General features: G+C 43.7%; 1 protein-coding gene across 1 annotated transcript in view; it reads left to right on the forward strand.

The window, feature by feature from the left end:
- Nucleotides 1-15,755, forward strand: part of PCSK2 (proprotein convertase subtilisin/kexin type 2) — a 104,751-nt gene extending 88,996 nt beyond the window's left edge. Inside the window, exons 9-12 of the mRNA XM_074150234.1 lie at nucleotides 6,977-7,192; nucleotides 8,451-8,551; nucleotides 10,957-11,184; nucleotides 15,269-15,755. Of these exons, the coding sequence (XP_074006335.1) occupies nucleotides 6,977-7,192; nucleotides 8,451-8,551; nucleotides 10,957-11,184; nucleotides 15,269-15,755 (1,032 nt within the window). The remainder of the gene's footprint in view (nucleotides 1-6,976; nucleotides 7,193-8,450; nucleotides 8,552-10,956; nucleotides 11,185-15,268) is intronic.
- Nucleotides 15,756-21,737: the final 5,982 nt, after the last annotated feature.

Here is a 21,737-nt window from a genome sequence, read left to right on the forward strand (position 1 = left end):
GTGAGGATAGGGAAATTAGTTTATGATCTGGCAACCGTCTGATTACCCATTTTCTGAGGAAGCCTTACAAGCTTCTTTATAACTTGTGAGCCCTTTACTATCATCTTGCTGTTGTGTTTGGAATATGCATTATAATTCCATGCCTTGTACTTATGTAAGCTAAAATCAAGCCTTATTAAAACCCCATGCGAGTGTTATATCTGCTTGGAATTCTGAAGTCACCTGCCAGGGGATATTTTCAGGCTTTCGGAAAGCAGCGTGAGCAGCTTTCCTGACCTGGCGATGGGATACCACGACCCAGGTCTGGAGATCAGTCTGTGACCATCCGTGCCTCTGAGGACAGGATGGGGGCAAAACCCTAGTGCTGCTGGTTTCTGTTGTGATATTGGCCTCATCAGGGATACCTCAGTCAACTCAGGACCTTGGCTGTCATGGGTTTGTGCTTTGCATGGCCCTGTGACAGGGTTAAATACCGCCCTTCACAACGACTCAAGTGACTGTCTCCTAAAGAGCAGAAGGCTGCTGTATCAGTAGGTTGGGCCAACATGGTAATATTTGTAAGCTCCGCATGTAAATATTTTCTTTATTGACATGTAAATTACTGTTTTCTAAGGAGACAACAGTAACGTAGCCTGAAAATGTAGATTTTCCTGTTTCACTCTGACCCCAGGAGTGTTTTTGCCTAATGTCTGTGCTGCAACTCAGCAGCCGTCTGCTTTTGCTTCCCAGCAAGGCTGGTGCAAGAGCCACAAGTGAAGCTGTGAGGTCGGTTCATCACACCAGTTAGGATCTCTGGGCAGAAAAACCACCATCGTCACTGGTGAAAAGTAAATTTGGTGTTTAGAACCTTTTTCTCAGTGATAATCTAGCTCAGAAATAGGGGATTGATTTTTGCAAATATTATCGATACCAGAATTATGCCTCGAGAATTGCTGGACTAGAGTAGTGCGTTATCACTTGTGGTATGCAGCCCAGGATCCAACAAGAAGGAATGGATCATGAATAGGTTTTGTCTCAGCATTTTCAAAGTGCCTTCCCCATTTCCCTGCTGCACTGAACCCTAATTGAAACCTAATGCTGTCTCTCTTCACCAAAAGTGTAATTTTCCATTTGTTTCTCTTGGCTAACAAAAGTCCATCCAGTTTCAACAGTAATTTAGACATAGAAGATGGCTCAAGCATTATTTTTAGACAAAGGAGGTATTAACAATTATGCAATTAACTGGGGGCCTGTGGGGGTTCAGTACTTTTCTGTGACCAAGTATAGAATAAGTTACCTAAAACCTTTCCTTAGGTTTTAACAATTATAGGGCTTAGTTCTTTGAGAATCTCATGCAGCAGTCTCTTGACTTGGGCGATTATTGACCCAAATAGTTTCAGAAATCTGCTAGGAAGAGCCAGACAAGCAGTTATGGAAGGCAACAAAGTATGAAATGGGCGAAAACACAGGAGAAGCACAACTGAAACATGGTTCCAGGTGTCGTCCTCAGCATAGCAGCCAAGTGTTTAGCCGAGTTCTTGCTCCTGCCAAAACAGCCTTTCCCCCTTTCCCATTGAATGCCCATTGAATTGAGGGTTAGACCGGCCACCAGCGAAGGGACACCACCTTCAGCAGTGGGGAATTTGAGTAGGATAACCCAGCTGCTGTTTCTCCTGCACTGAACTCCATGACCCGGGGGTGTGCTGGGCAGGCCATGCGTCCTGGGCTTTTCCAGGGGTACACTACAGAAGCTCCAGGCTTTCAGAAGGGGCTGGATGTGGGAGAAATGCTGAGGCATTCAGCTGTCCCCCTGGATGTGTGCTGTGGCAAACTTTCGAAATCCAAATATGTTTCCTGCTTAAAACTTTGGTGTCTGTGTGGTTACATTGAGATTACTTGGCTGGCTGTCGGGCGTGGATTTTGCTTTAGATTTTAGCGCTCCCCAAGAAATCAGTATAGGAAGGGGGCAGAGGGATCCAGAAAGGCACAGGCTACCAGATTGCTCTGGGTCGACCAGCCTGGCAGATGCAGAGGTAGCTGGAGGAGCCAGGAGAGCGAGGGCTCACTGGGCTGTCCAGCTGGCACCACATCAGGGATGCAGGAACACGGCTCCAGAAGACCCTGGCAGTGCCAGAGATGAGCAGCAGCTCAGTGATGCCAAGGACTCACTGCTTCCAGCTGGCTCACGCTGCAGAGCCCAACCGCTCGCACACAGGAGCGGTGAGGAGACCAGGGCAGAGCGAGGTCTCTGTGTGGGCTCCAGGATGTTTTGAGAGCCCAGCCCAGTGCTCCTCACCAAGATGTGACAGCGGGCAAATGGTCCCACAGCTCTTCCACACTCCATCCTTGCCTTGGCCTGCACCAGCCTGGGGGCACCATGGTGACTTCCCATTGCCTGCCTGAGCTGCCGACGACACTTTCTGAGATAATTAGCAATCATTACTGAAGGATGCAGTTTTTAATTAGAAAACTCGTAAGGATTTTCAAATAATTCAGTCCTGAAGAGAAACAAACACTCTCTTCAGAGGAAAATACAGTCAAAATTAATAGGGGGTGGAAACTGGGTCCTATTCATAAGTCGGTAGGACCCGTGACAAAGATGTGAAAAAGCTGTAGAATTTTTCACTTTTCCTGGAAAACCAGCCTCTCTCTTACCATAGCAGGCACATAAATTGCTATTAAATTATATAGAAGATGCTGAAACACTTCTGTTTTCTTAAGGGGGAGAATTACAAAATAGCTATTGTATGTCACACAGAAAGAAAGGTGCTTATAATGTGCTTTGAATTTGTTACAGAAAGCAATTTCCAGCTGTTTTTTTTTATATTTTTATTTTTTTCAAATGTGCTCCGTCTGCATTTTCTTCCTTAGAAATGGGACAGTCCATAAATATCAGCGAACCATTTGCCTGTCTCCTTATCCTGAAATACCTTTTCACTGCACCTAAAAAAAATACTTCCTCATAGTCAGGTGCTGCTTTTTTTTGCTTCTTACCCTGAGCCCATCTGCCTGCTGTGTCCTCATGCTGTCGTTCCCTGGTACTTGGCTTTTCAGGTCAGGAGTCTGTTCTTTGGTTTTAGCTTGTACTGTTTGAAAACAGTCAGTCCTGATCTACGACTGAGGGATTAGGCCAAAGCCAAAGGGCATCAGAAATGTGCTGGAAAGATCCTGAGCTGCATAGGGAAGAGCGTGGCTAGTAGGTCGAGGGAAGTCATTCTCCCCCTCTACTCTGCACTGGTGAGGCCACCACTGGAATACTGCATCCAGTTCTGGGCTCCCCAATTCAAGAGGGATAGGGAACCACTGGAAAGAGTCCAGCGAAGGGCAATGAGGATGATTCAAGGATTGAAGCATCTCCCTTACGAAGAAAGGCTGAGAGAGCTGGGACTCTTTAGCCTGGAGAAGAGAAGGCTGAGGGGAGACCTTATCAATGCTTACAAGTACCTAAAGGGTGGGTTGAAGGAGGAGGGAGCCAGACTCTTTTCAGTGGTTGCCAGTGAGAGGACGAGGGGCAACGGGCACAAGCTGGAACATAGGAGGTTCCACTCAAATATGAGAAGAAACTTCTTTCCGGTGAGGGTGCCAGAGCCCTGGAACAGGCTGCCCAGGGAGGTGGTGGAGTCCCCTTCTTTGGAGATTTTCAAGACCCGCCTGGATGCAGTCCTGAGTAACATGCTCTGACATGCTCTGGGCAATCCTGCTTTGGCAGGGGAGTTGGGCTAGATGATCTTTATGGTCCCTTCCAACTCTAAAAATTCAGTGAAATTCAGTGAAATTGTTGTGTTCCTTCCATCCATCTTTAGCAACCCTGATGGCCAGAACCCAGGAGCCATTGCAGAGGCCACACCGTGTTAGAGGCTCAGCTGTTACTACACAGGCACTTGCCAGCCTTGATGGGAAAGGTCAGGGAAGCTGGAGGAGATCTATTTATCAAATACCACCCATTATTATCTGGAAAGTGTGATCCAGCAATCAAAACTTAGAGAAAGTTTTGATTGTGCCCTACTGGGCACAAGCCCAGTAACCATGATGAATGAACACAATAACAAGGAAAAAGAAGTTTAAGACGTGCCTGAAGTTACATAAAGTGAATTAGGTTCCAGTTCCCTGCCAACTCACTTTTGCAGGTTAGTTCAGTAAAGACGTTTTTCTGGGATTATGCTCTTTAGAAGATGAGAAAAGGGGTAAAAAAATTTTCTCAGGGATATTTTTTGCTAGTAGCACAACATCCCACGAAGGACACTGGAAATAGAAAACCTGCTGTTTCTGGAAAGAGAGCTTCTCGGTAGCTGTCTGCGACTTTCTAAGCATATAGCCTTGCCCAAGATTTAATTCTGGTTTAGCCTGAATTGAGAGGTGGGCCTCTCTCTGGCTAGTACTAAATGCACTGAGATCCATTTTCAGCTCTGAGATAACAGGTTCAGATGGCTCAGAGTGTGGGTGCCACGCTGGGCATCGCTTTGGAGGGAAACGAGTAGGTTTCAGCAGGATTCTGGAGGAAAGATACTCTTTAAAATGTGTCCTATTATCTTGCTGGTCTTCTCTCTTCTTCCTGAATCTTCCTTCAGGCTCCCTCTGGTGTGTATTGTGCGTTACTGCCGCCTTCTCCAGTCCTGTTCTTCGCCTAATTTTACAGCAGCCTAAGTTGGGTGACAGCACTGAAATTTTTTAGGTTCATATAAAGTTGAGATGCAAATAGGAGCTTTCAGTTCACTTTAAATACAACCCAGTTGGCCCAACTGGGATTTTTCTGGTTTAGACTACTACCATCCAGAGAATTGAAAATTGACTTCCCCTGAAACCTTGTTTCTGCCTGGTAAATGAAACGATGCCTGAGGACGGCCACCAAGCAGTTTGCCTGCCCAAACTACCCACCTCCCGCAGGTCCGGCTGCGGGAAACGTAAACAGCAAGTCCTCAGCGTCACTTCAAGTAACACACACTTGGGCTGCTTATCGGTTTAGTCCAGTAGTGCTCGCTACCCTTTCCAGTCCTGGCTAAGAAGGAAAGGCAATCGAAATTAGAGTATTAAGAGGTGAATTATGAGTTTTAACACTAAGCCACACTTGTGGATGTGACTGTCATAGAAGTGATACCCTGAGGCCATTCTCATCTTAATTACGTGCAGACACTGGTTCCTGGGAGCACTCGGTGGCCTGTCTCCACCCACGAACTCGAGCCCAAATTCCAGTTCCTCTGTGGATTACCCCTGCTCCCCACCAACAATCTGCTACACCTGTTTTCTGCCATTCTGCCACAAATCCCACCTATGGGTTGAAATGCTTCAGAGCAATACCCAGTTTTGGCAGCGTGGAACAATTTGCCAAGCAGGGCTAAGCCTGCCTCCCCACGCTGAACGCTGCAGAGGCAAACTCCCAGGCACCAGGCTCCTGGTGGGAATTTATCACATGAAGATGAAGTGTTTCTTCGCCCTTTAAAATGACTGGAAGGAAAAGGTTGTTTAAGTACGGGTCCATAGATACCAAACCTCCTATTCCTGGCCCCAGCAGCCACCTGCTCTTTGCGCTTGGTGGCAGCCTGCCTTTTTGGGACAGACAGGGATGTGCTCGAGCTGCGACCGAGGCTGTCCAAAGGAGGCAGGTGGTGGCAAGGGGGTGTGTGTGGGCATGATGGCAAGCTTGGGTTGGGATGTAGCCTCTGAAGTGAGTCCAAAGCCCAGGGTTGGGCCTTGTAAGGAAAGAAGTCAAAGAGAAAAAAGGCATAACTATTTTTGTTATGCTGATCTTTTTAATTTTTTAAAAATAATTTGCTGGAATTTTGTTCTTTGAGTATATATTTTTGCAACAGTGTCCTCCTCCCTTAAAACTCAAATGATTGATCTCGGATCTTTGTGGGAATTTTTAGATTCATTTCAATAAGCGTTTTCATAGTCATCATCTTAATTATGAAAATCTATGTTGTAGATGTTATGTACCCCAGTGGCAGCAAACCTGCTGTGCGGTTCAGTGGATCATAATGCAACTCACTAACATTCTTGAAATAATGAGGTTGCTCTGTTCAGTGGGGTATGATGAAAAATAGAAGCTACTGCTGGGAGCTTAGATTTCATTTAAATTCCTGGCAGAAGAGGTTCCCTATTGAAATATCATTGCAGGTTGCTGTGTTTGTATATTCTTTAACTTCCATTTCATGCTGGACAATGAAGAGGCCAGAAGAGATTTTTTTCTCACATTCTGCCCAATCCATATAAACAGTGTGTTAGATTGAAGTGTGTTAAATTGAGGCCTTGCATCCTTTGGTGCTGTGAGAAGAGGTGAGACAAGGGAGCTGAGTTGATCCCTTCCCACTCCTTGCCTGTCTGGAAGCTGGGGAGAGAATAGGGATTTCTTTCCTTTAACTAATGGGAAGCCTTTATAGCTGCCCTTCAGCGTCAGTCTCTCCCATCCATCTCTCGCCTTCTCAGTGTAATTGGTAGACCATCTTTGTGTAGATGATTCATATGGTCCCATAACTTTATTTTCTGCTTAGTAGTAGAAGCTGGTTTGTCAGAAAAACAGCTCTGAGTCAGTGATATCTTTGGAGACAAATCTATTGAGAGAAGAAGGTGCCAGTTTTACAGAGTTTTTCAGCCATTGCCTGAACCTAATTGGATCTCACAAACCCAGCGTGTGAGATGACCTATATCCCTTTTAAAAGAACGCTTTCCTCATAGCACTTAGACCTTGACATAAACGCTAATGAATCCATAAAACGTCTCAGCATCTGGCACAGGAGCCTTCAGGGCGTCAAGCAAAATAGGAGATAAATGGAAGTGCTCTGTGTACATGAGGTTGCAGAACTGGCTGTGGCTGCCAGTTAACTGCATTTAATAACCTGCAGAAGTCCATGTTATTTCAGCTCAAGGTTGATGTATATTTTGTTTGGAGCAGTTTTCTCCTTTATAGATGGCTAGCTTTACAATTAGATGTGCGGTTTAAAGTAGCCGCTATCTCCTATTTGCCATTTAACACAAAAGGGTCTCTTTCCCCCTTTCGCAGGGCCGAGGCGGCAAGGGAAGCATCTATGTCTGGGCCTCTGGAGATGGGGGCAGCTACGACGACTGTAACTGTGATGGTTACGCATCAAGCATGTGGACAATCTCCATCAATTCTGCTATAAATGATGGACGGACGGCTCTGTATGATGAAAGCTGCTCTTCAACCTTAGCCTCCACCTTTAGTAATGGGAGGAAGAGAAATCCAGAGGCTGGTGTGGTGAGTCCAGATATTATTGTGCTATTGCCGCTGTCTTTGTGCACTCCCACGACCTATTACAACTCTATCTGCTTTGGAGCAGCAGATGGTTCTTTGTTGAGATGGATATTTTCTCATCTGCAATACACAATGGTGCCAAAACTGTCAGCTGAGGAGATGTGGGATTAATATTGAGAACAGCAATGATCTTCCATCTCTTAGAGCTTCATCTTGTCGGTGCTTTCCTTTATTACAAATCAGATTTAGAAGTTCGGTTGCACTCTTTGCAGAGGACAGTGTGACAAAAAGTCACTGTAAAAATCTAAATGAGAAGTGTCACCATCTGAGATCATACTTAATGCTACTGGCAGAGCAGTCACGAACCAGACTGCTGCTGTACTATACAAGCTGCACAGAGCAGAAAGACATTGTCACCCACAGAGGAACTGGTGGGGTTCAAATTATCCTGTCTCCTGCTGAGCAGCACGGAGCATTGTACCCAAGTCCCCTCCAGGGCCATACCTGCAACTTGAAAATGTGCAGTTTTTGTTCAAATGTAGTTGGGATTCTCTTCCACTGTACTGATCGCTGCTCTTCAGCGCCTTCAGACTTGCCAGGACATAGTCTAATTCACAGAGTAGAAAATTCAGGTGTAGTAACTCAAGGTTAGTTTTTGTCAACAGCTTTTACACATTTTCCATGGCCCTGACACCCCAAAGACACATTACGTAATCCTAAAAGCCCCCGTGCAGCAGCAGATGGAAAAATACTGATTTTGGGCTTGTTATCAGCTCTGTGCTGATATAGCCAAGATGATCTGTGGCACCTTTGTAATTATCGCCATAAAATGTATTTCTGAGGTTTCCTTCTGGTCTCTTCTAGTGACTGATCTGCACAGCCTGGTAATGCTGTTGGTTCTGGAGTTGCACAAATGTTAGAAAGCTCAGTACTGTTAACAATTCTGGTTTCAAATCCCTCTGATACCCACATGGGAATTTAAGGCTTTTGGTTAAACTGTGTTTATAGGAAATAAATGCCATCTACGTGAGTTTATGAGTTCTAACTGGTAATGAACGTTGTTTTACTACATCATGATTTAGTCTTGCATTTACAGCTTCTGTAACTATATCTCACTGTGTTTTTAAATTGATAAGCTATTCTAAAGAAGAAAACACACAAGAGCAAGGACACAAACTCCACTTGCTGTATTTTTGTGAGTCTGTAGCTGCAAGGAAAATGGACTGGCTGGTTTCATTAATTACGTCTAATATCATTGCAGGCTACAACAGATTTGTATGGCAACTGCACGCTGCGTCACTCGGGAACATCTGCAGCTGCCCCTGAAGCCGCTGGAGTGTTCGCCTTGGCCCTGGAAGCTAAGTACGCTGTTGAGAAATTCTTTGTGAGCTCTAGAGAGTAGAGGGCCTGCGGTTTGTTGAATCTTGTTCATCATTTAGGTTGGCTGTCTGTGGCACAGGGCTAGAACAAGCAGCTAACAGGCTGCTGCTACAGCAGGGACGTGCACGGTAACTTACAGGTGGAGCAACAGTCTCGCCAAAGCCATATGGCAGGTGCATTTTGGCTGACTCGCTCTCTCTGTGTCCTCTCCATCCACTGCTTCCAGGGGTTTGTCTTCTCCAGCGCTGTTAGGAGGAAGAGATGATTTCATTTCTCCACATACCCAGTGTGGAGTGCCCAGCCTACAAAAACACAAGAACGAACCTGTAGTATCAGAGAGGAGTTCATCTTGTGCCACATACTATCTGCAGTCACAGATGTTTCAGGGAGAGTACAACAAAGGAGGACTTGGCAGTCAGTGGTTTGGAAAGAGAGCAGTCAGCCTGTCCTGTTTAATAGCCACAGGCACATTTGTCTTCCTTGAATTTGTCTTAACTCTTCTTCAACTTGCCTGTATTTGGCATCCACCGGTGTCATCCAGTGGCAGTCGGTTCCACAGTATTAATATTTTTGATGATGGTGGTGGGGAATGTTTCCTTTGTTTTTTCTTAGCCCATTGCTGGTAATTTGCTTCTGTGCTACATAATTTCTCTGTTACATGAAAGAGTAAATACCCATTTCTATTACCATCTCCATGCTATTCACAACATTGGAGCCCTCTCATATATCTTGCTGCTTTATCATTTTCTCTAACAATTAGGAAGAGTTTTCCTTACAATAACCTATACCATGTTTTTATTTTGCGTTACATTGTTTTATGAAGTGAGGCAACGTTTGCCCAGTTACACGGCTTCAGTTGCTGTAACCACGGCATGAAGTGAGCACTATGTACATAGTTTTCTTCAGCAGTGCAGCAGAATGAAGATTTGGCGGAGGAGACAGAGTTTACATCATTAGCAGAGCACTGGCTGTTGTGCTCAGAGCATGACTTGGGCCAAGGCTCATTTTTCAGGTTTTATACACATAAAGCACACACGCCAAGTGTTTAACTTTGGACGATCATTCCTTCTACTATCAAATTCGTGCATTGGACAGCCACCATGTAACAAATTAACATGGCAATAAAAATATAAAGGTTTAATGAATTTTCTGACTACTGCATGTTTAACGTGGACTACAACCTGAGAACCTACAGACAGACTGGCTCTATTAAAATATATTGTGTAGAACTGCCCTGGCTGAGTTACGGCAGCCTTCACGGGAAGGGCTGACAATCTCCTGTGCAGACGACTCCTGCCTGCGATACGTCTGTCAGATCATACACAATGTATGTCTGACATGTCTCTAAAAACAGACCAGTCTGCGAAATGGAAAGTACAGTTTTGAGTAGCTCTTAAAAGATTTCAGTAAGAATGATGCAAGTGATATCTGGTTTTCAGCTGTGTCACCTTGAAAAAATGACGGTAATTGGCTATTCGGGTGTACATTCAGCATGCACACATGCTTATTACTTAGGGCACAGAAAGCTGAAAAGCGGATCCTTTTAGGCTGATGGTTTGAATCAGACGTATTGTAATGTTCAAAGAGTTCATCATAAAACAACTGGAATAGCTTTAGTTATGTAGAATTAGAATGTCAGTTCTAAAGCTTCCAGAATAATAACTTAAAAGTGCCCTTCCTGTCATCATAATCACTGCAAATCTAGGAAGACAAGAGCTGGTGATGAAAAGTGATCACTGAATCTAGACAAATGTTACTTGACTGCATCCATCCATGCTAGTGTATCACAGGCAACAAACCTCTACCATACCTTATAATGCAAACCTGCAGCCACCCACAGCCTATATATTCATATTCACAGAATACTGAAATTACTAACACCTTCCTTGATTGTTGTAGCTCATCAGCTTCATCAGATTGGGGTTTCTCTGGGTGAGGCTTGGAAGGTCCATGGGAAAAGCAGGAGGAGCAGGCAAGGAAAAGAGGGCAAGATTTAAGAGGAAGGTTAGGCGAAAATCTGTCATCATCTTTTTCTTTCTGTATACTTTTCAGGATCTGGTATAATATCCTACTCATTTTATTAGCTTAAAAAATTGCATGGTGGATCTATAATGTCTAGTTAAAAGCAATTGTTTTCAAGAACAGGGAAACAATCAGAAATGATTTTGCAATTTTGGGGAATATATTTTGGGGAAGTACTATACAATTAAAACCTATTTTTGTTCCCACTGAAATTAACAGAAGCTTTGATATTGATATATGTAGAGATACAATTTCTGTGTGATTCATAGAAGCAAATTTTACGAAAAAGCTTACTCAAACACACTGTCTTTAATTATCTCCTTGGAAATACTGTACTGTTTGTTTTCTGTGTTGCTCTTCCACAGCTTGGATCTGACATGGAGAGACATGCAGCATCTGACCGTGCTCACTTCCAAGAGGAACCAGCTTCACGATGAGGTTCATCAATGGCGTAGAAATGGCGTTGGGCTGGAATTCAACCATCTGTTTGGCTACGGTGTCCTAGATGCAGGAGCAATGGTTAAGATGGCGAAAGACTGGAAGACTGTTCCTGAGAGATTCCATTGTGTTGGAGGGTCAATACAGGAACCTGAGTAAGTGAATAGTCTCGTATATGTGTTTGGCTTCTTCCAGGCATTTAGGAGACCACAAGCATGCAAATACATTGACAAAGACACAGATAGTCAAAGAAAGATAATGAAAATTTTTTTCTAAGAAAGCCTAACATTAACCAGTAGCATTCCAACTATATCAATAAGTTGGTAAAATAAACTACATGCTCTTTCAGTGCCTGGTTTGCTGGAGGAGTGCATCCCACAGCTCATCTGTATCACCGTTGCTAGTGCCAGTAGTGATAATAGCAGCATCCCCTTCCCCTGGGGACTTAAAGGTATGTCTGTGCCAGAGATACCTGCAAATAAAGAGCCTGTGCATAAGAGGAAATCTGGGAGGCTGGCACTACAAATTACATAAACTGCTGCCACATGAGATACCTGTCAGCCAGGTCATATCTCCTTGTGACATATTCCAGCAGGCAGTTTTATCTCCAGAAGACTGAAACAATCATCTACAGGTACCAGTGATTCAGTTTGAAGACTACAGCATTTAATTGTGTTTGGGTTTATGTTCTTCAAATCTCTAATTGCAGGCTAGGTAGTCAAATTATTTTCTGATTTACCTTCATGTGCTAAAGTGAATGAGTCAACAAGTGAATGAATTAATACTAATTGACTGCAACAGCTATAGTTCAATTTAATTACTCAAAATACTAATCTAATAATGGCCAATTTATGTCTATACTATTTGAAATTTGAGTTTTCAGTGCTGTTTTTGAAGGCATCATTATTCTATTGGAAAAAGAAAGCAAATCAGCACGCCATCCTGGCACATTGCTCAGCCAGGCAAAGAATAAGTTTGTTCCCAACCTCCAGGTGGGTTTGTATTTGCAGGATCCAAGGTTCTACAGCTGAGATCTGAGTTTTAATTTATCTGGCCTACTGTGCACGTTCACAGGTAGGAAAGAAATGAGAGAGCGCTGAAGCTAGTTTTGAGCTATGTCTAGTTTATTCATAATTTAAATGCAGACAATCTCATTTATCTTAGTGCAGCCTCATTTATTGAAATGGGGATCATCCTAGAGGAAGAGAGAAAATTGCTTTCTGTAGGCTTGGCTCCACGCGTTAGACGGTAGAGGTCTTCTGTCCACAGCCTGAGCCAGAGTCAGGCACGGGCTGTACAGTGGTATTGGCTCCTTCTGCCTTTGTTTTTCTGTCCTGTTTCTGCTGTTGAACAGACAGAAGAGCAGAGGTGATGGGGCATTTCCCCCAGCCCAGGGATCTGGAACTGCAGTAAAGCTTCCTTGTAGCTGTCGTTGCCCAACAAGCTCCAGAGCTGAGAAATACCCTGCCTCGTATCGGTGTCTTCTGAGAGCAGTGCCCAGAACAGGCTTTGTGCTGACAGCACCAGATCCGTAAAGTGCAACCAAGTCAGTCACCACCTAAGCCTCCTAACTCCTGTATGGCCCCCCCCTATAATTACCCGACACGTTATTTGTTAATAGGACTGCTGTAATATTTACGTCCCCCAGTGAAAATGTCACTGACAGGAGATAATAAGCATCATGACTTGCAACATCTACATTTTTTTGAATTACACTGTAAATAAAACTAGTTGAGTCCCAGCATCTCCAGAGATTCCTTGGAAATGAAAACCACACTGCACTTCTGCCATGGTAACTGGGTTATTTTTCCTCATTTGGCCTTGCTGGAGCAACATTTTCTCTATATAATCTATATATGTTTATATCAGTATAGATATCTGTATATATAAAATATATATTCAGTATAGATTTAGATAGGTGAGTAGCTGATGCAGAGGTGTGTTCCAGAGCAGCAGTGTCAATTAGCAGAAACAGCCCAGGAAAGAATTGACAACCTAGAATATAGAGTGTGCTGAAAGTAATCAGTATTTAAAGTGTAGAAACACTTCTTAGAGATAGGAACTTTCCCTGAAAAGGGATTTTTGTTGGGTCAGCAAAAAGGAAGAAAACGGGACAGGTCTGGTTCTGGCTGGTTCAGGAAGATAGAAAGATGATTTAGGACATTGTAGTCCATTAGCTGAGGAACAGGAGCATGGCAGAGTCCTTCTAGAGAGCGGTGAGCTTCCCCTGCTCATCGCTAACTGGGTACTACATGAAAAAGTGACTATATATTTTTATCTCTCTCTATATATATATTTATATCAAGTAGGCAGTGGCACACTGTGAGAGTTTGGAAAACCCATCTCCTCTTCTGCTCCTTTTGTGTTAGGCTTTTTGTTTCTTTGTGGAAATTCCCCTGGACTATAGTAATTAGTCTAGCGAAGTAAAGAGTATTAGCCCCTAATTGATAGGCTTGCTCTGTTCCCTCCTTTCCTTTCTCCTGTGTTTTGGAGAGCCAAGATAACTTACTTCTGCCCTGCAGCACTCACGGAGGTGGAGAGAAAAGTTGCCTGCAGCTGCCAACCTGTCTGCAAAGCAGATGGAGTGGTAACACAACTCTTACTTCTTCGGGTTTTGGTGTTGATAGATAGAAAAGACTCCCACTGTGGTGTCCTCCCTCATTTACTGGAGGAGATGTAAAGCACTTATCACAACTCTCAGAATGAAGCACTGTTTGACAAAGCTGTGTCTGCTGTGAGATCGCCGTGAGACAGCGTGTATTCGCGTTGCTCAGAGGACGGTGCTTCCCATGCAGAGAAATTGCAAGTGTGTGACAACTGTGAGATGATGATCCTTCACCTCTGGCTGCATCTAGTGCGTTTTCCTTGTGCTTTGGCATACAAAATAAATGTTGAGTGGTTTACATGTTCAAATATTTTAGCTATGCGATATTTAACACCAGCTTCTGCTCTAGGGCATCCAAAAGATTCAGAACGACACAGGGTTTTCAGTTTAAGGTAAGTGTTTAAATGCCTTGAGGACCTGGACCCAAATGTCTTTTTGCTCTGCAAGTGCTCCCAAGAAGGCAGTACTCTATGAGAGGGGGGCAGAGACTGGCCCGAGCCAGTTAGCGATGTACTAATCTGTGTAATACCTGGAGCTCATCTCAAGAAGAAAATTCCTGGAAGCTGTGCTTGAATGAAGCACTTTCACTGGTCTCTGAAGAACACACTATTTCATTAGCAAAGGGAAAAGGCTGCTGCTCATTTCTTTTGAAAAGAAGGTATTCATTACCGCAGCGTGGTCAGTGCCTTTTAAAAGGGACTCTCCTTATTTTACTGCAAAACTGAGGTCAGGGAGAAGCCACTGGAAGAGGTAACGACAAGCTGACTGGAGTCTTTTGTGACTTATTCCCCATTTTAATGGTTACGGTAATTCTTGTCTTTCAAGTATTTCTTTTAGACAGAGGAAAGTGTCACACTGCTCGCAGCACGCTGATGGTGAAGATGCAGAGAATGTTCTTTACACTTCTGGTGTAGTTTGCCAGCCGGTTTGTGAGGCAGCTGGTAATTGCCAGCCGCATCCTGACCCCGAGGGGATTGGCAGGCGCTTGGCAGCCCCGGCTGCTGGCAGGGGGCTGTTCCTGGGCCAGGAGCCATGCCTTCAAGCCTGGGCTGGCATCCCAAGCGGGTCGGTGGCTGCCAGGCTCTTCTGCGAGAGCTGGGAGGGCATTTCAAATAAGCTGACGCTGGGATCCCGTGTTGGTGCTGGTTTCCAAAGCAGAACAAGGAGGTGGGCTTTGAGGTGACCGCACCGAAATTCTGAGCAACTGGCTCCCCTGAGTGCAGCCCTCCTGTCGCTGCTGTCCTTTAGAGCGACTGTCTGCTCATGGTTCTTCTACTGAATATACACATTATTATGCAGTTATCCAATACGGTAGTGCTAAGTAAAAGCAACTATTAAATATATGTTAATATTTCTTAAAAGAGCAGTATGTACTTCGTAATTGTATTCCTTCTCTCTTTGTGTAGGTGTACATTTCATAATGTATTTTCAAATGAGGGTTTTAATATCGTTCTCTTAGCCAGAAAGAGATTCTCTTTTTAAGTTTTGCAACTCTTATTTCCTTTCTTTTCCATGTATTAATAAGGAAAACAGTATGGGGTTTTCTAGGAGGCACCAAAACCCAGTAGTTGTAGCACGAGCCACGTCATGCTGTGTATATTGTTTTAATTTGCTTAATTATCTTTGACCCGCAGAAAGATACCACCAAGTGGCAAGCTGCTCCTCACACTCACAACTGATGCTTGTGAGGGAAAGGAAAACTTTGTCCGATACCTTGAACACGTCCAAGCAGTTATAACTGTGAATTCTACTAGGCGAGGAGACCTCAACATCAACATGACCTCGCCCATGGGAACGAAGTCCATTTTACTGAGCCGGCGCCCCAGGGATGACGACTCCAAGGTGGGTTTTGACAAATGGCCTTTCATGACCACACACACTTGGGGAGAAGACCCCCGAGGCACCTGGGCTCTAGAGGTTGGGTTTGTGGGCGGTCTGCCGCAGCGGGGCGTGCTGAAGGAGTGGACACTGATGCTGCACGGGACTCAGAGCGCACCGTATATAGACCAAATAGTAAAAGATTATCAGTCCAAACTGGCCATGTCCAAGAAGGAAGAGCTGGAAGAAGAATTAGACGAAGCAGTGGAGAGGAGCCTGAAGAGTATACTGAGCAAGAACTAGTGCTGTTCTGCATGACGTGTCTTTCCTTCCCCAGATCCCTCTACTCACCTTTCTATTATCCAAACCTCTGTGTTAGACATATTACAATGATCGTCTCTGTAGCCAAATTATCACTTATTTCTTGATTTTAAAGTCTTCTATCTCGTCAGTAATTATTTTAATAACCACTGAAGCAATCCTTTTTCTACTCTGAACCACAAATACACTGTCCCCCACCAAATACTATGTACAGTTTGTGACTGTAAATGATTTTTCTTTTGTGTCATACGAATAGGTAATAACCTGCAAAGAAGTTGATGGCTTTTCCCTTCATATTATTGTGGTAAATGTTGTTTGTATTAAAAAAAAAAAAAAAAAGTCTGAATTTTAACATTGGCAGTTGGTGATAACGGGCACACTTTTAAAAAATATTGTGAGAGAGGGAATCACGAAGAGGTTGGCTGGAGAGGTCTTTGAATGTCCAACAGCTCCTTCTGCATCATTGACCTCAGTGGGACTTTCCCCATTGGGTTCAACCAAAGTAGCACTAGACCCTACAAAAAGAAATAATCCAGAGATGAAGAAAATTTACCAACCCATAAATTTGCGTAAATCCAATTTTGAGAGTTTTCTTTAATATATACATTTATACAACATACAGGGTAACACTGCAGCCACGGAATGGGTCAATAGGCAGGCAATAAAGGCGGCAAAGCGATGCCAAAGCCAGGGGACACGGGGAAGTGCTTTGCAAACAGGGTCAGGGCATTCTAGAAGCACAAGTTTCGATTTTGTTTACCTTTTTTTTTTCCTTCCAATTTTGGCAATTTAAATCCATTTACCATCTTACAGCAGAACGAGCACATAGGGAATGAGCTGTAGGATTTCTGGCAGCGTAAGGGGAGGCTGCGTCAGCATTTCCAACCACAGACCCCTGTTTTCTGGGGTTTACAACCCGGCTGTCAGTAAATTGCTGCGGGAGAAATCTGAAGTAGGCAGCTTCAGCCCCAAAGCAAATTTTTATTCACATTTCATTTTTAAAAATAGAGATTTGTTATTTTTATGTTATACAAATATATTTAAGGGGGAAAATATGCCCGAGTTATTAATGTGTCACGCAAAGTTGGCCTTCTTGGGAAATAAGATGTAGTGTGTTTGGGCGGATTTGTTGGTAATCACTGCTCTTTGCTGCTTAAAGAGTCAGTCCCACCTTCACTTTTCATACATGAGTAAAGTCAGTCTCTCTCGCCCTTGGAGTCTGCTCTGTCTGTTGCCACAAGACATCCAACATTCTCCTCGGTGGGAATTATTCATGGTAGCAACCACTACATGTTCTCAGGTGTGAAATCCCAAATTCAACCTTTAAATAATGAGTCTTGATTCTGCAAATATTTAGGCGCTCACTCACCTAAAGGCCATCGGTGGACCTACTCAAATACAAATTTTAAGCAAGTGCTTTGGATCTTTGCAGGATCCAAGATCTACTTTTTAGCAGTGACTAGTTTCAGAATTTTATTATGTATTTTTAATATGCAGAGTATTAATCTAAAACATTTTAATAAGAGTTGTTCTGGTTGATCAGGTGCATAGTAGTAGAAACGCATTCAGTAAATAAATATTTATCTAACAAATTAAAAACATAACCCAAAGGTTATATGGTGGACACGTTTCACTTAAGAATGTATAATCTATGCTGTTATTTCTAGTGAATATCCATCTTTTCTCTTTCCATAAGAGGCCTGTTCTTTCCTTCACCGATCCAAATGCAAAATAAACAGCTCAACCTACTCAAAGTCTACATGACTTACCTCTAAAGCCAAGACAAGCAGCCCCGCGCTACTCACAGGTTCCTTGTTGCATCCCTTCAGATGGTCCAGTCCCGCTGGGATCAGGCAGGCATCGGCGGGAGAAGAATCAGGCCCCCTGTGACTTTATTTTCGAAGTGCTCTTGTTTATTTGTCCAAATACATTATAGTGCCAACTGTGTTTCATTTGGTGATTTAAAACTTAACCCAAGGACGAGAGGGGCCCATTTCAAAGCGTGGAGTTCATGAGGCTTGAGCCAAAACTCGCTGAAGTTATGTGGGTCGGGGACACGTTTGCTTGTGTCTTTGGAAGCCAGTGGATCGCGCTGGCAGCAGCGGGCACTGCGGAAGGCACCCAGATCCCACAAAAAGCAGCATACACATAGCAGAGGGAAAAATTTACCATATATATATATATATATATTTATGCATACACCTGTATGTTTAAATGAATACAACACACCTGTGGTATCTCTCTCTGTATATATATATATTACATACAATATGTATATTTGCATATGTTATATATATATTTGCTTAAAATATATATAGAATTGCATATGGTATGTAATATATAATACATATACGCACATCATAACTTTTTGTGTGTATGTGTTCAAAGAAAGAGGTAACTGGAAGCTTTTCAAGGACTTCTAAAATGTGGAAAAAGTTTTGGAATAAGAAAAGTCCATGTGGAAATCTTAAATGACCGTGTACATGACTTTCCATTGCCTTTATGTAATTTTTGCAGTTCTCTGTTCAATCATTAAATATCTTACAAAGCAGCAAAATAAGTAGATGGTTGTTCATATTTTCGTAATGCTGACATAATTTATTAAGTGAAAGATCACGATAATGAGTGATATACAGAATGGTGAGTTTTGATAAAAGTATATATAAAACTAAGTGTATATACAATATAGAGATCTAGTTCAAATTCTTCAGGATTTTTGCATCAGGGGATCACTGAAAAATATGTCCAGTTAGACTTTTTATGGTGTTGCTGATGGAAAATAAAGTTAATTTGTTAGTATTTATAATAAAGGGGGAAATGAAGCTCATGATTTGAAACAGGTGAACACTGTTTAACTAAAGCCCTGTGATAATGTTTTATAATATGAGTAAAATAAAGAGCTGTTGTAACCTGGCAGGTCCTATCATCATTGCCTATCCGAAGGTCCCCGGGAGGTAATACGCTGCTCTAAGTGGGGTGACTTCCTCCTCCTCTGCTTTTTACACCGATAAAGAAGTTTGTAGCCCGTCTATGCTGGATACTGAGACAATAAACACAATGCTCCAAAAGAGCCGAGCCAAACTGCTGCCCTCACTGGGGAAGGGGACGCTCGGGAAGAGAGGCAGTGACATTTTTGCACTGCATTTCGTAAGCGGTTCTGGCCCCAAGGAAATGCTACAGCACTACTTTTTTTTTTTTCTCTCTCTGCTGTTCAGAGCACTTTGATCCACAAAAAAAATCCACCCCGTTTCCCTCTTCCTAATTCCCACCCAAACCAGTACAGTTTGGGTACTTTTTAGCTCACGTGGGCCCACGGCACAGGGTACATTTCATTTTATAATTTCTTACCACATAAAAAGATGGCAGGGAACCTCCTGATCTAGTTCTGATCGCCACAGAGAGGAGAACGTGCCTGTAGCGACCCAGGTCTCCTCCCAGGCTCTGCTCTGAGGAGCTGCTCACAAGTATGTCACCCTTACACTGTAGCATTAGCATTTAAACACTTCATTGGGAATCTGCACTCGAGACCCTGGATTCGGAGCAGAGGTTAGCCCGTCCAGCACCAGATTCACTAGAGCTTTCAGCTTGTCATTACAAACAATAGAATGCCAGTGGTTTTTCTATGTAATTTGCATACAAAACGTGCCCATCACCTGCAGCCTTACCCGGGCAACTGCAGTGTCTGTGGGAGGCAGGTCAGAGATCCCAGCAGAATTTAGGCCTTAGTTCTTCATGGTCTTTGATGTCTGCTGATGCTGGTGTCCGCGGTGCAGCTCAGCACCAGCTTGATGCAAGTCTTGCACCTCGGGTTGCTGTCTGTGCAATGCCGTGCATGACCTTTTCAGTAATACATACCACCAAACATGCTTTAGGAGCAATTTTTCATGCTGCACAGCTGCTGAACATGGTTTACGAGCAGTGGAAAACCATTGCTTGGTCAGCAGCCCAGCGTGGTGACACCACAGCACAAAAGAGATGAAGGTGGCGGGGGATCTTCACACATTAAACGCTACTAGAACCCAGGCTCTACTGACGTGCTGCCTCCTTGCCGTTGACTTAAGGCTTTTTTGTAGTCTGAACATGAAATTCTCTGTATTGCAGTGAAATCGGATGCAAGGGGGGAATTCCAGGTACTGCCTGAATCTGTTTACACCCTGTTTTGTGGCAGAATCATTAAACAGCCTTCCTATTGCTGCAGTTGGGGTTTTTTGGTTTGTTTCCCCTTGCAGTAGTCAAAACCTGCTTTCACCAGCAGTTAGTGTGAGCAGTTGCTCCCAGCTCAGAGCGCAGCCCGTGTACACAGTGATAAGTTCCTTCTCTGCAGTTATTTACAGTGTTAATAAATTAAACTGAAAAGCAGCACACCGCCTAGTAATCCATGTCTGGCATAAACTCCCACAGCATTTCAATAAAACAGCATCGACAAAAAAAAATAAATAAATAATCCTGACTAAAAATGTGACTCCGTGGGTCACCTGTCCCTGCTTCAAAGAAGAAGGTGCCACTTACCAGACGTAATGGTCGCAGTAGATAGAGTACACCTGCACTGGAACACACTAACGGAAAACCCCAACGCGATGTTGAAGGGAAGCCTTGGGTGATGTGAGAAGGTAGCCACAAAGCTCTGGCTCGTTAGCTCAAATTGCTTTTAGCCCCCTTCCCCACCCCCGCTTCCTTCACAGCTGAGGGGAGTCACCGGCCAGAAAGAAAAAGCTGTAACAAAGCCAAAAGCTGAAATGACAACTTTGAGACCTGGGATGGGAGAGGGACCATGTAGCACCCAGCCTCGTCAAGCACTTCAGTATGTTCTTTGTGTAAGTGGGATTATCTGTGCGCCTAAAGTCAAACTGAGGCCTAAGCGATGCACCGGCACTTTAACGGATGCTCAGTATTCACACATACACAACTGAAGGATTGCCTTTTCTTTTTTTTCTTTTTTTTTTTTTTTCTCTTTTTCTGAGTTGAAGATTTCTGGACGCCGCAAGCTGTTGCAGAAGCATTGCTTTTTGCTTCCCCAGACCCGTGGGAAGGCGCCGCTTGTTCCAGCAATCCCATGGTGCTCCCTGGGACTGCAGGTGCCTGGGCTGCAGCGGGATCACAGGGCAGCGTTGAACGCTGTAAAATGCTACAGTCCGAGGAGACGCTTAACAAGAAAAATACCAAAACACAGAGTCTTTTGAGTTGGCTGCAGTCTGCTCAAAAGGTTGTTGGCATTCGTGAATACCTTAGTTGTGTTGGTGAAGGACAAATAATGCCTTTAGTAGCTTTTAGAAGGGTTATCCCCCACTTTGGTGGCATTTCAAGCTTTATTCTGAGAAGATACGTGGTAAGAGCTTATGTCAAACACAGAGAGTTTGTCTTTAGATCCAAAAAGAAAGGTCTGCCAAACTCACCTCTGTTTAAGGACTGTACATCAGAGAGATTTCGAATAGGTTATTTAACAGGTATCCAACCCTCTCCCTGGAAGAACTCCTGCACACCAAGGCACTTGACATTTACCAGTAGGGACTATTAGTCAACGGTAAAGGCAACACACACCCACAGTGGGTATCTTCGGTAGAAGTCAAAGCTTTTATTAAATGAACCAGATGTCACAAGTTAACATTTGCAGCTGTCCGAGAGATGGGGAATCATACGGCAGCTATAGGAGCAGCAGAAGAATACGCAAATTTGCCCCAGATACTGTGGAAAGCCAGGCAGCTCTCTTAATAATTACTTCCAACTTTTCCTAATCATGAAAATCAGTTGCATAGGATGTGCCTGTTACTTGTTGCCCTGGAGTGCTCTAATGGTCATGGCACCAAAGGTGAGCCTACATCAGACAGAACTGCCACCACGGGATCAATCTCTTCCATACCAAACAGCAAAAAATCTCACTACTGTATCATTCGGTCAGGAAAAAAAACAGTCATTTAATAACTATGCCAGACAAGTTGACTGTCAAGAGGGGGGGGTGTGTGTCAC

The sequence above is a fragment of the Numenius arquata genome, chromosome 7 (assembly GCF_964106895.1).
Source record: "Numenius arquata chromosome 7, bNumArq3.hap1.1, whole genome shotgun sequence".
In the NCBI taxonomy this organism is placed as follows: Eukaryota; Metazoa; Chordata; class Aves; order Charadriiformes; family Scolopacidae; genus Numenius; species Numenius arquata.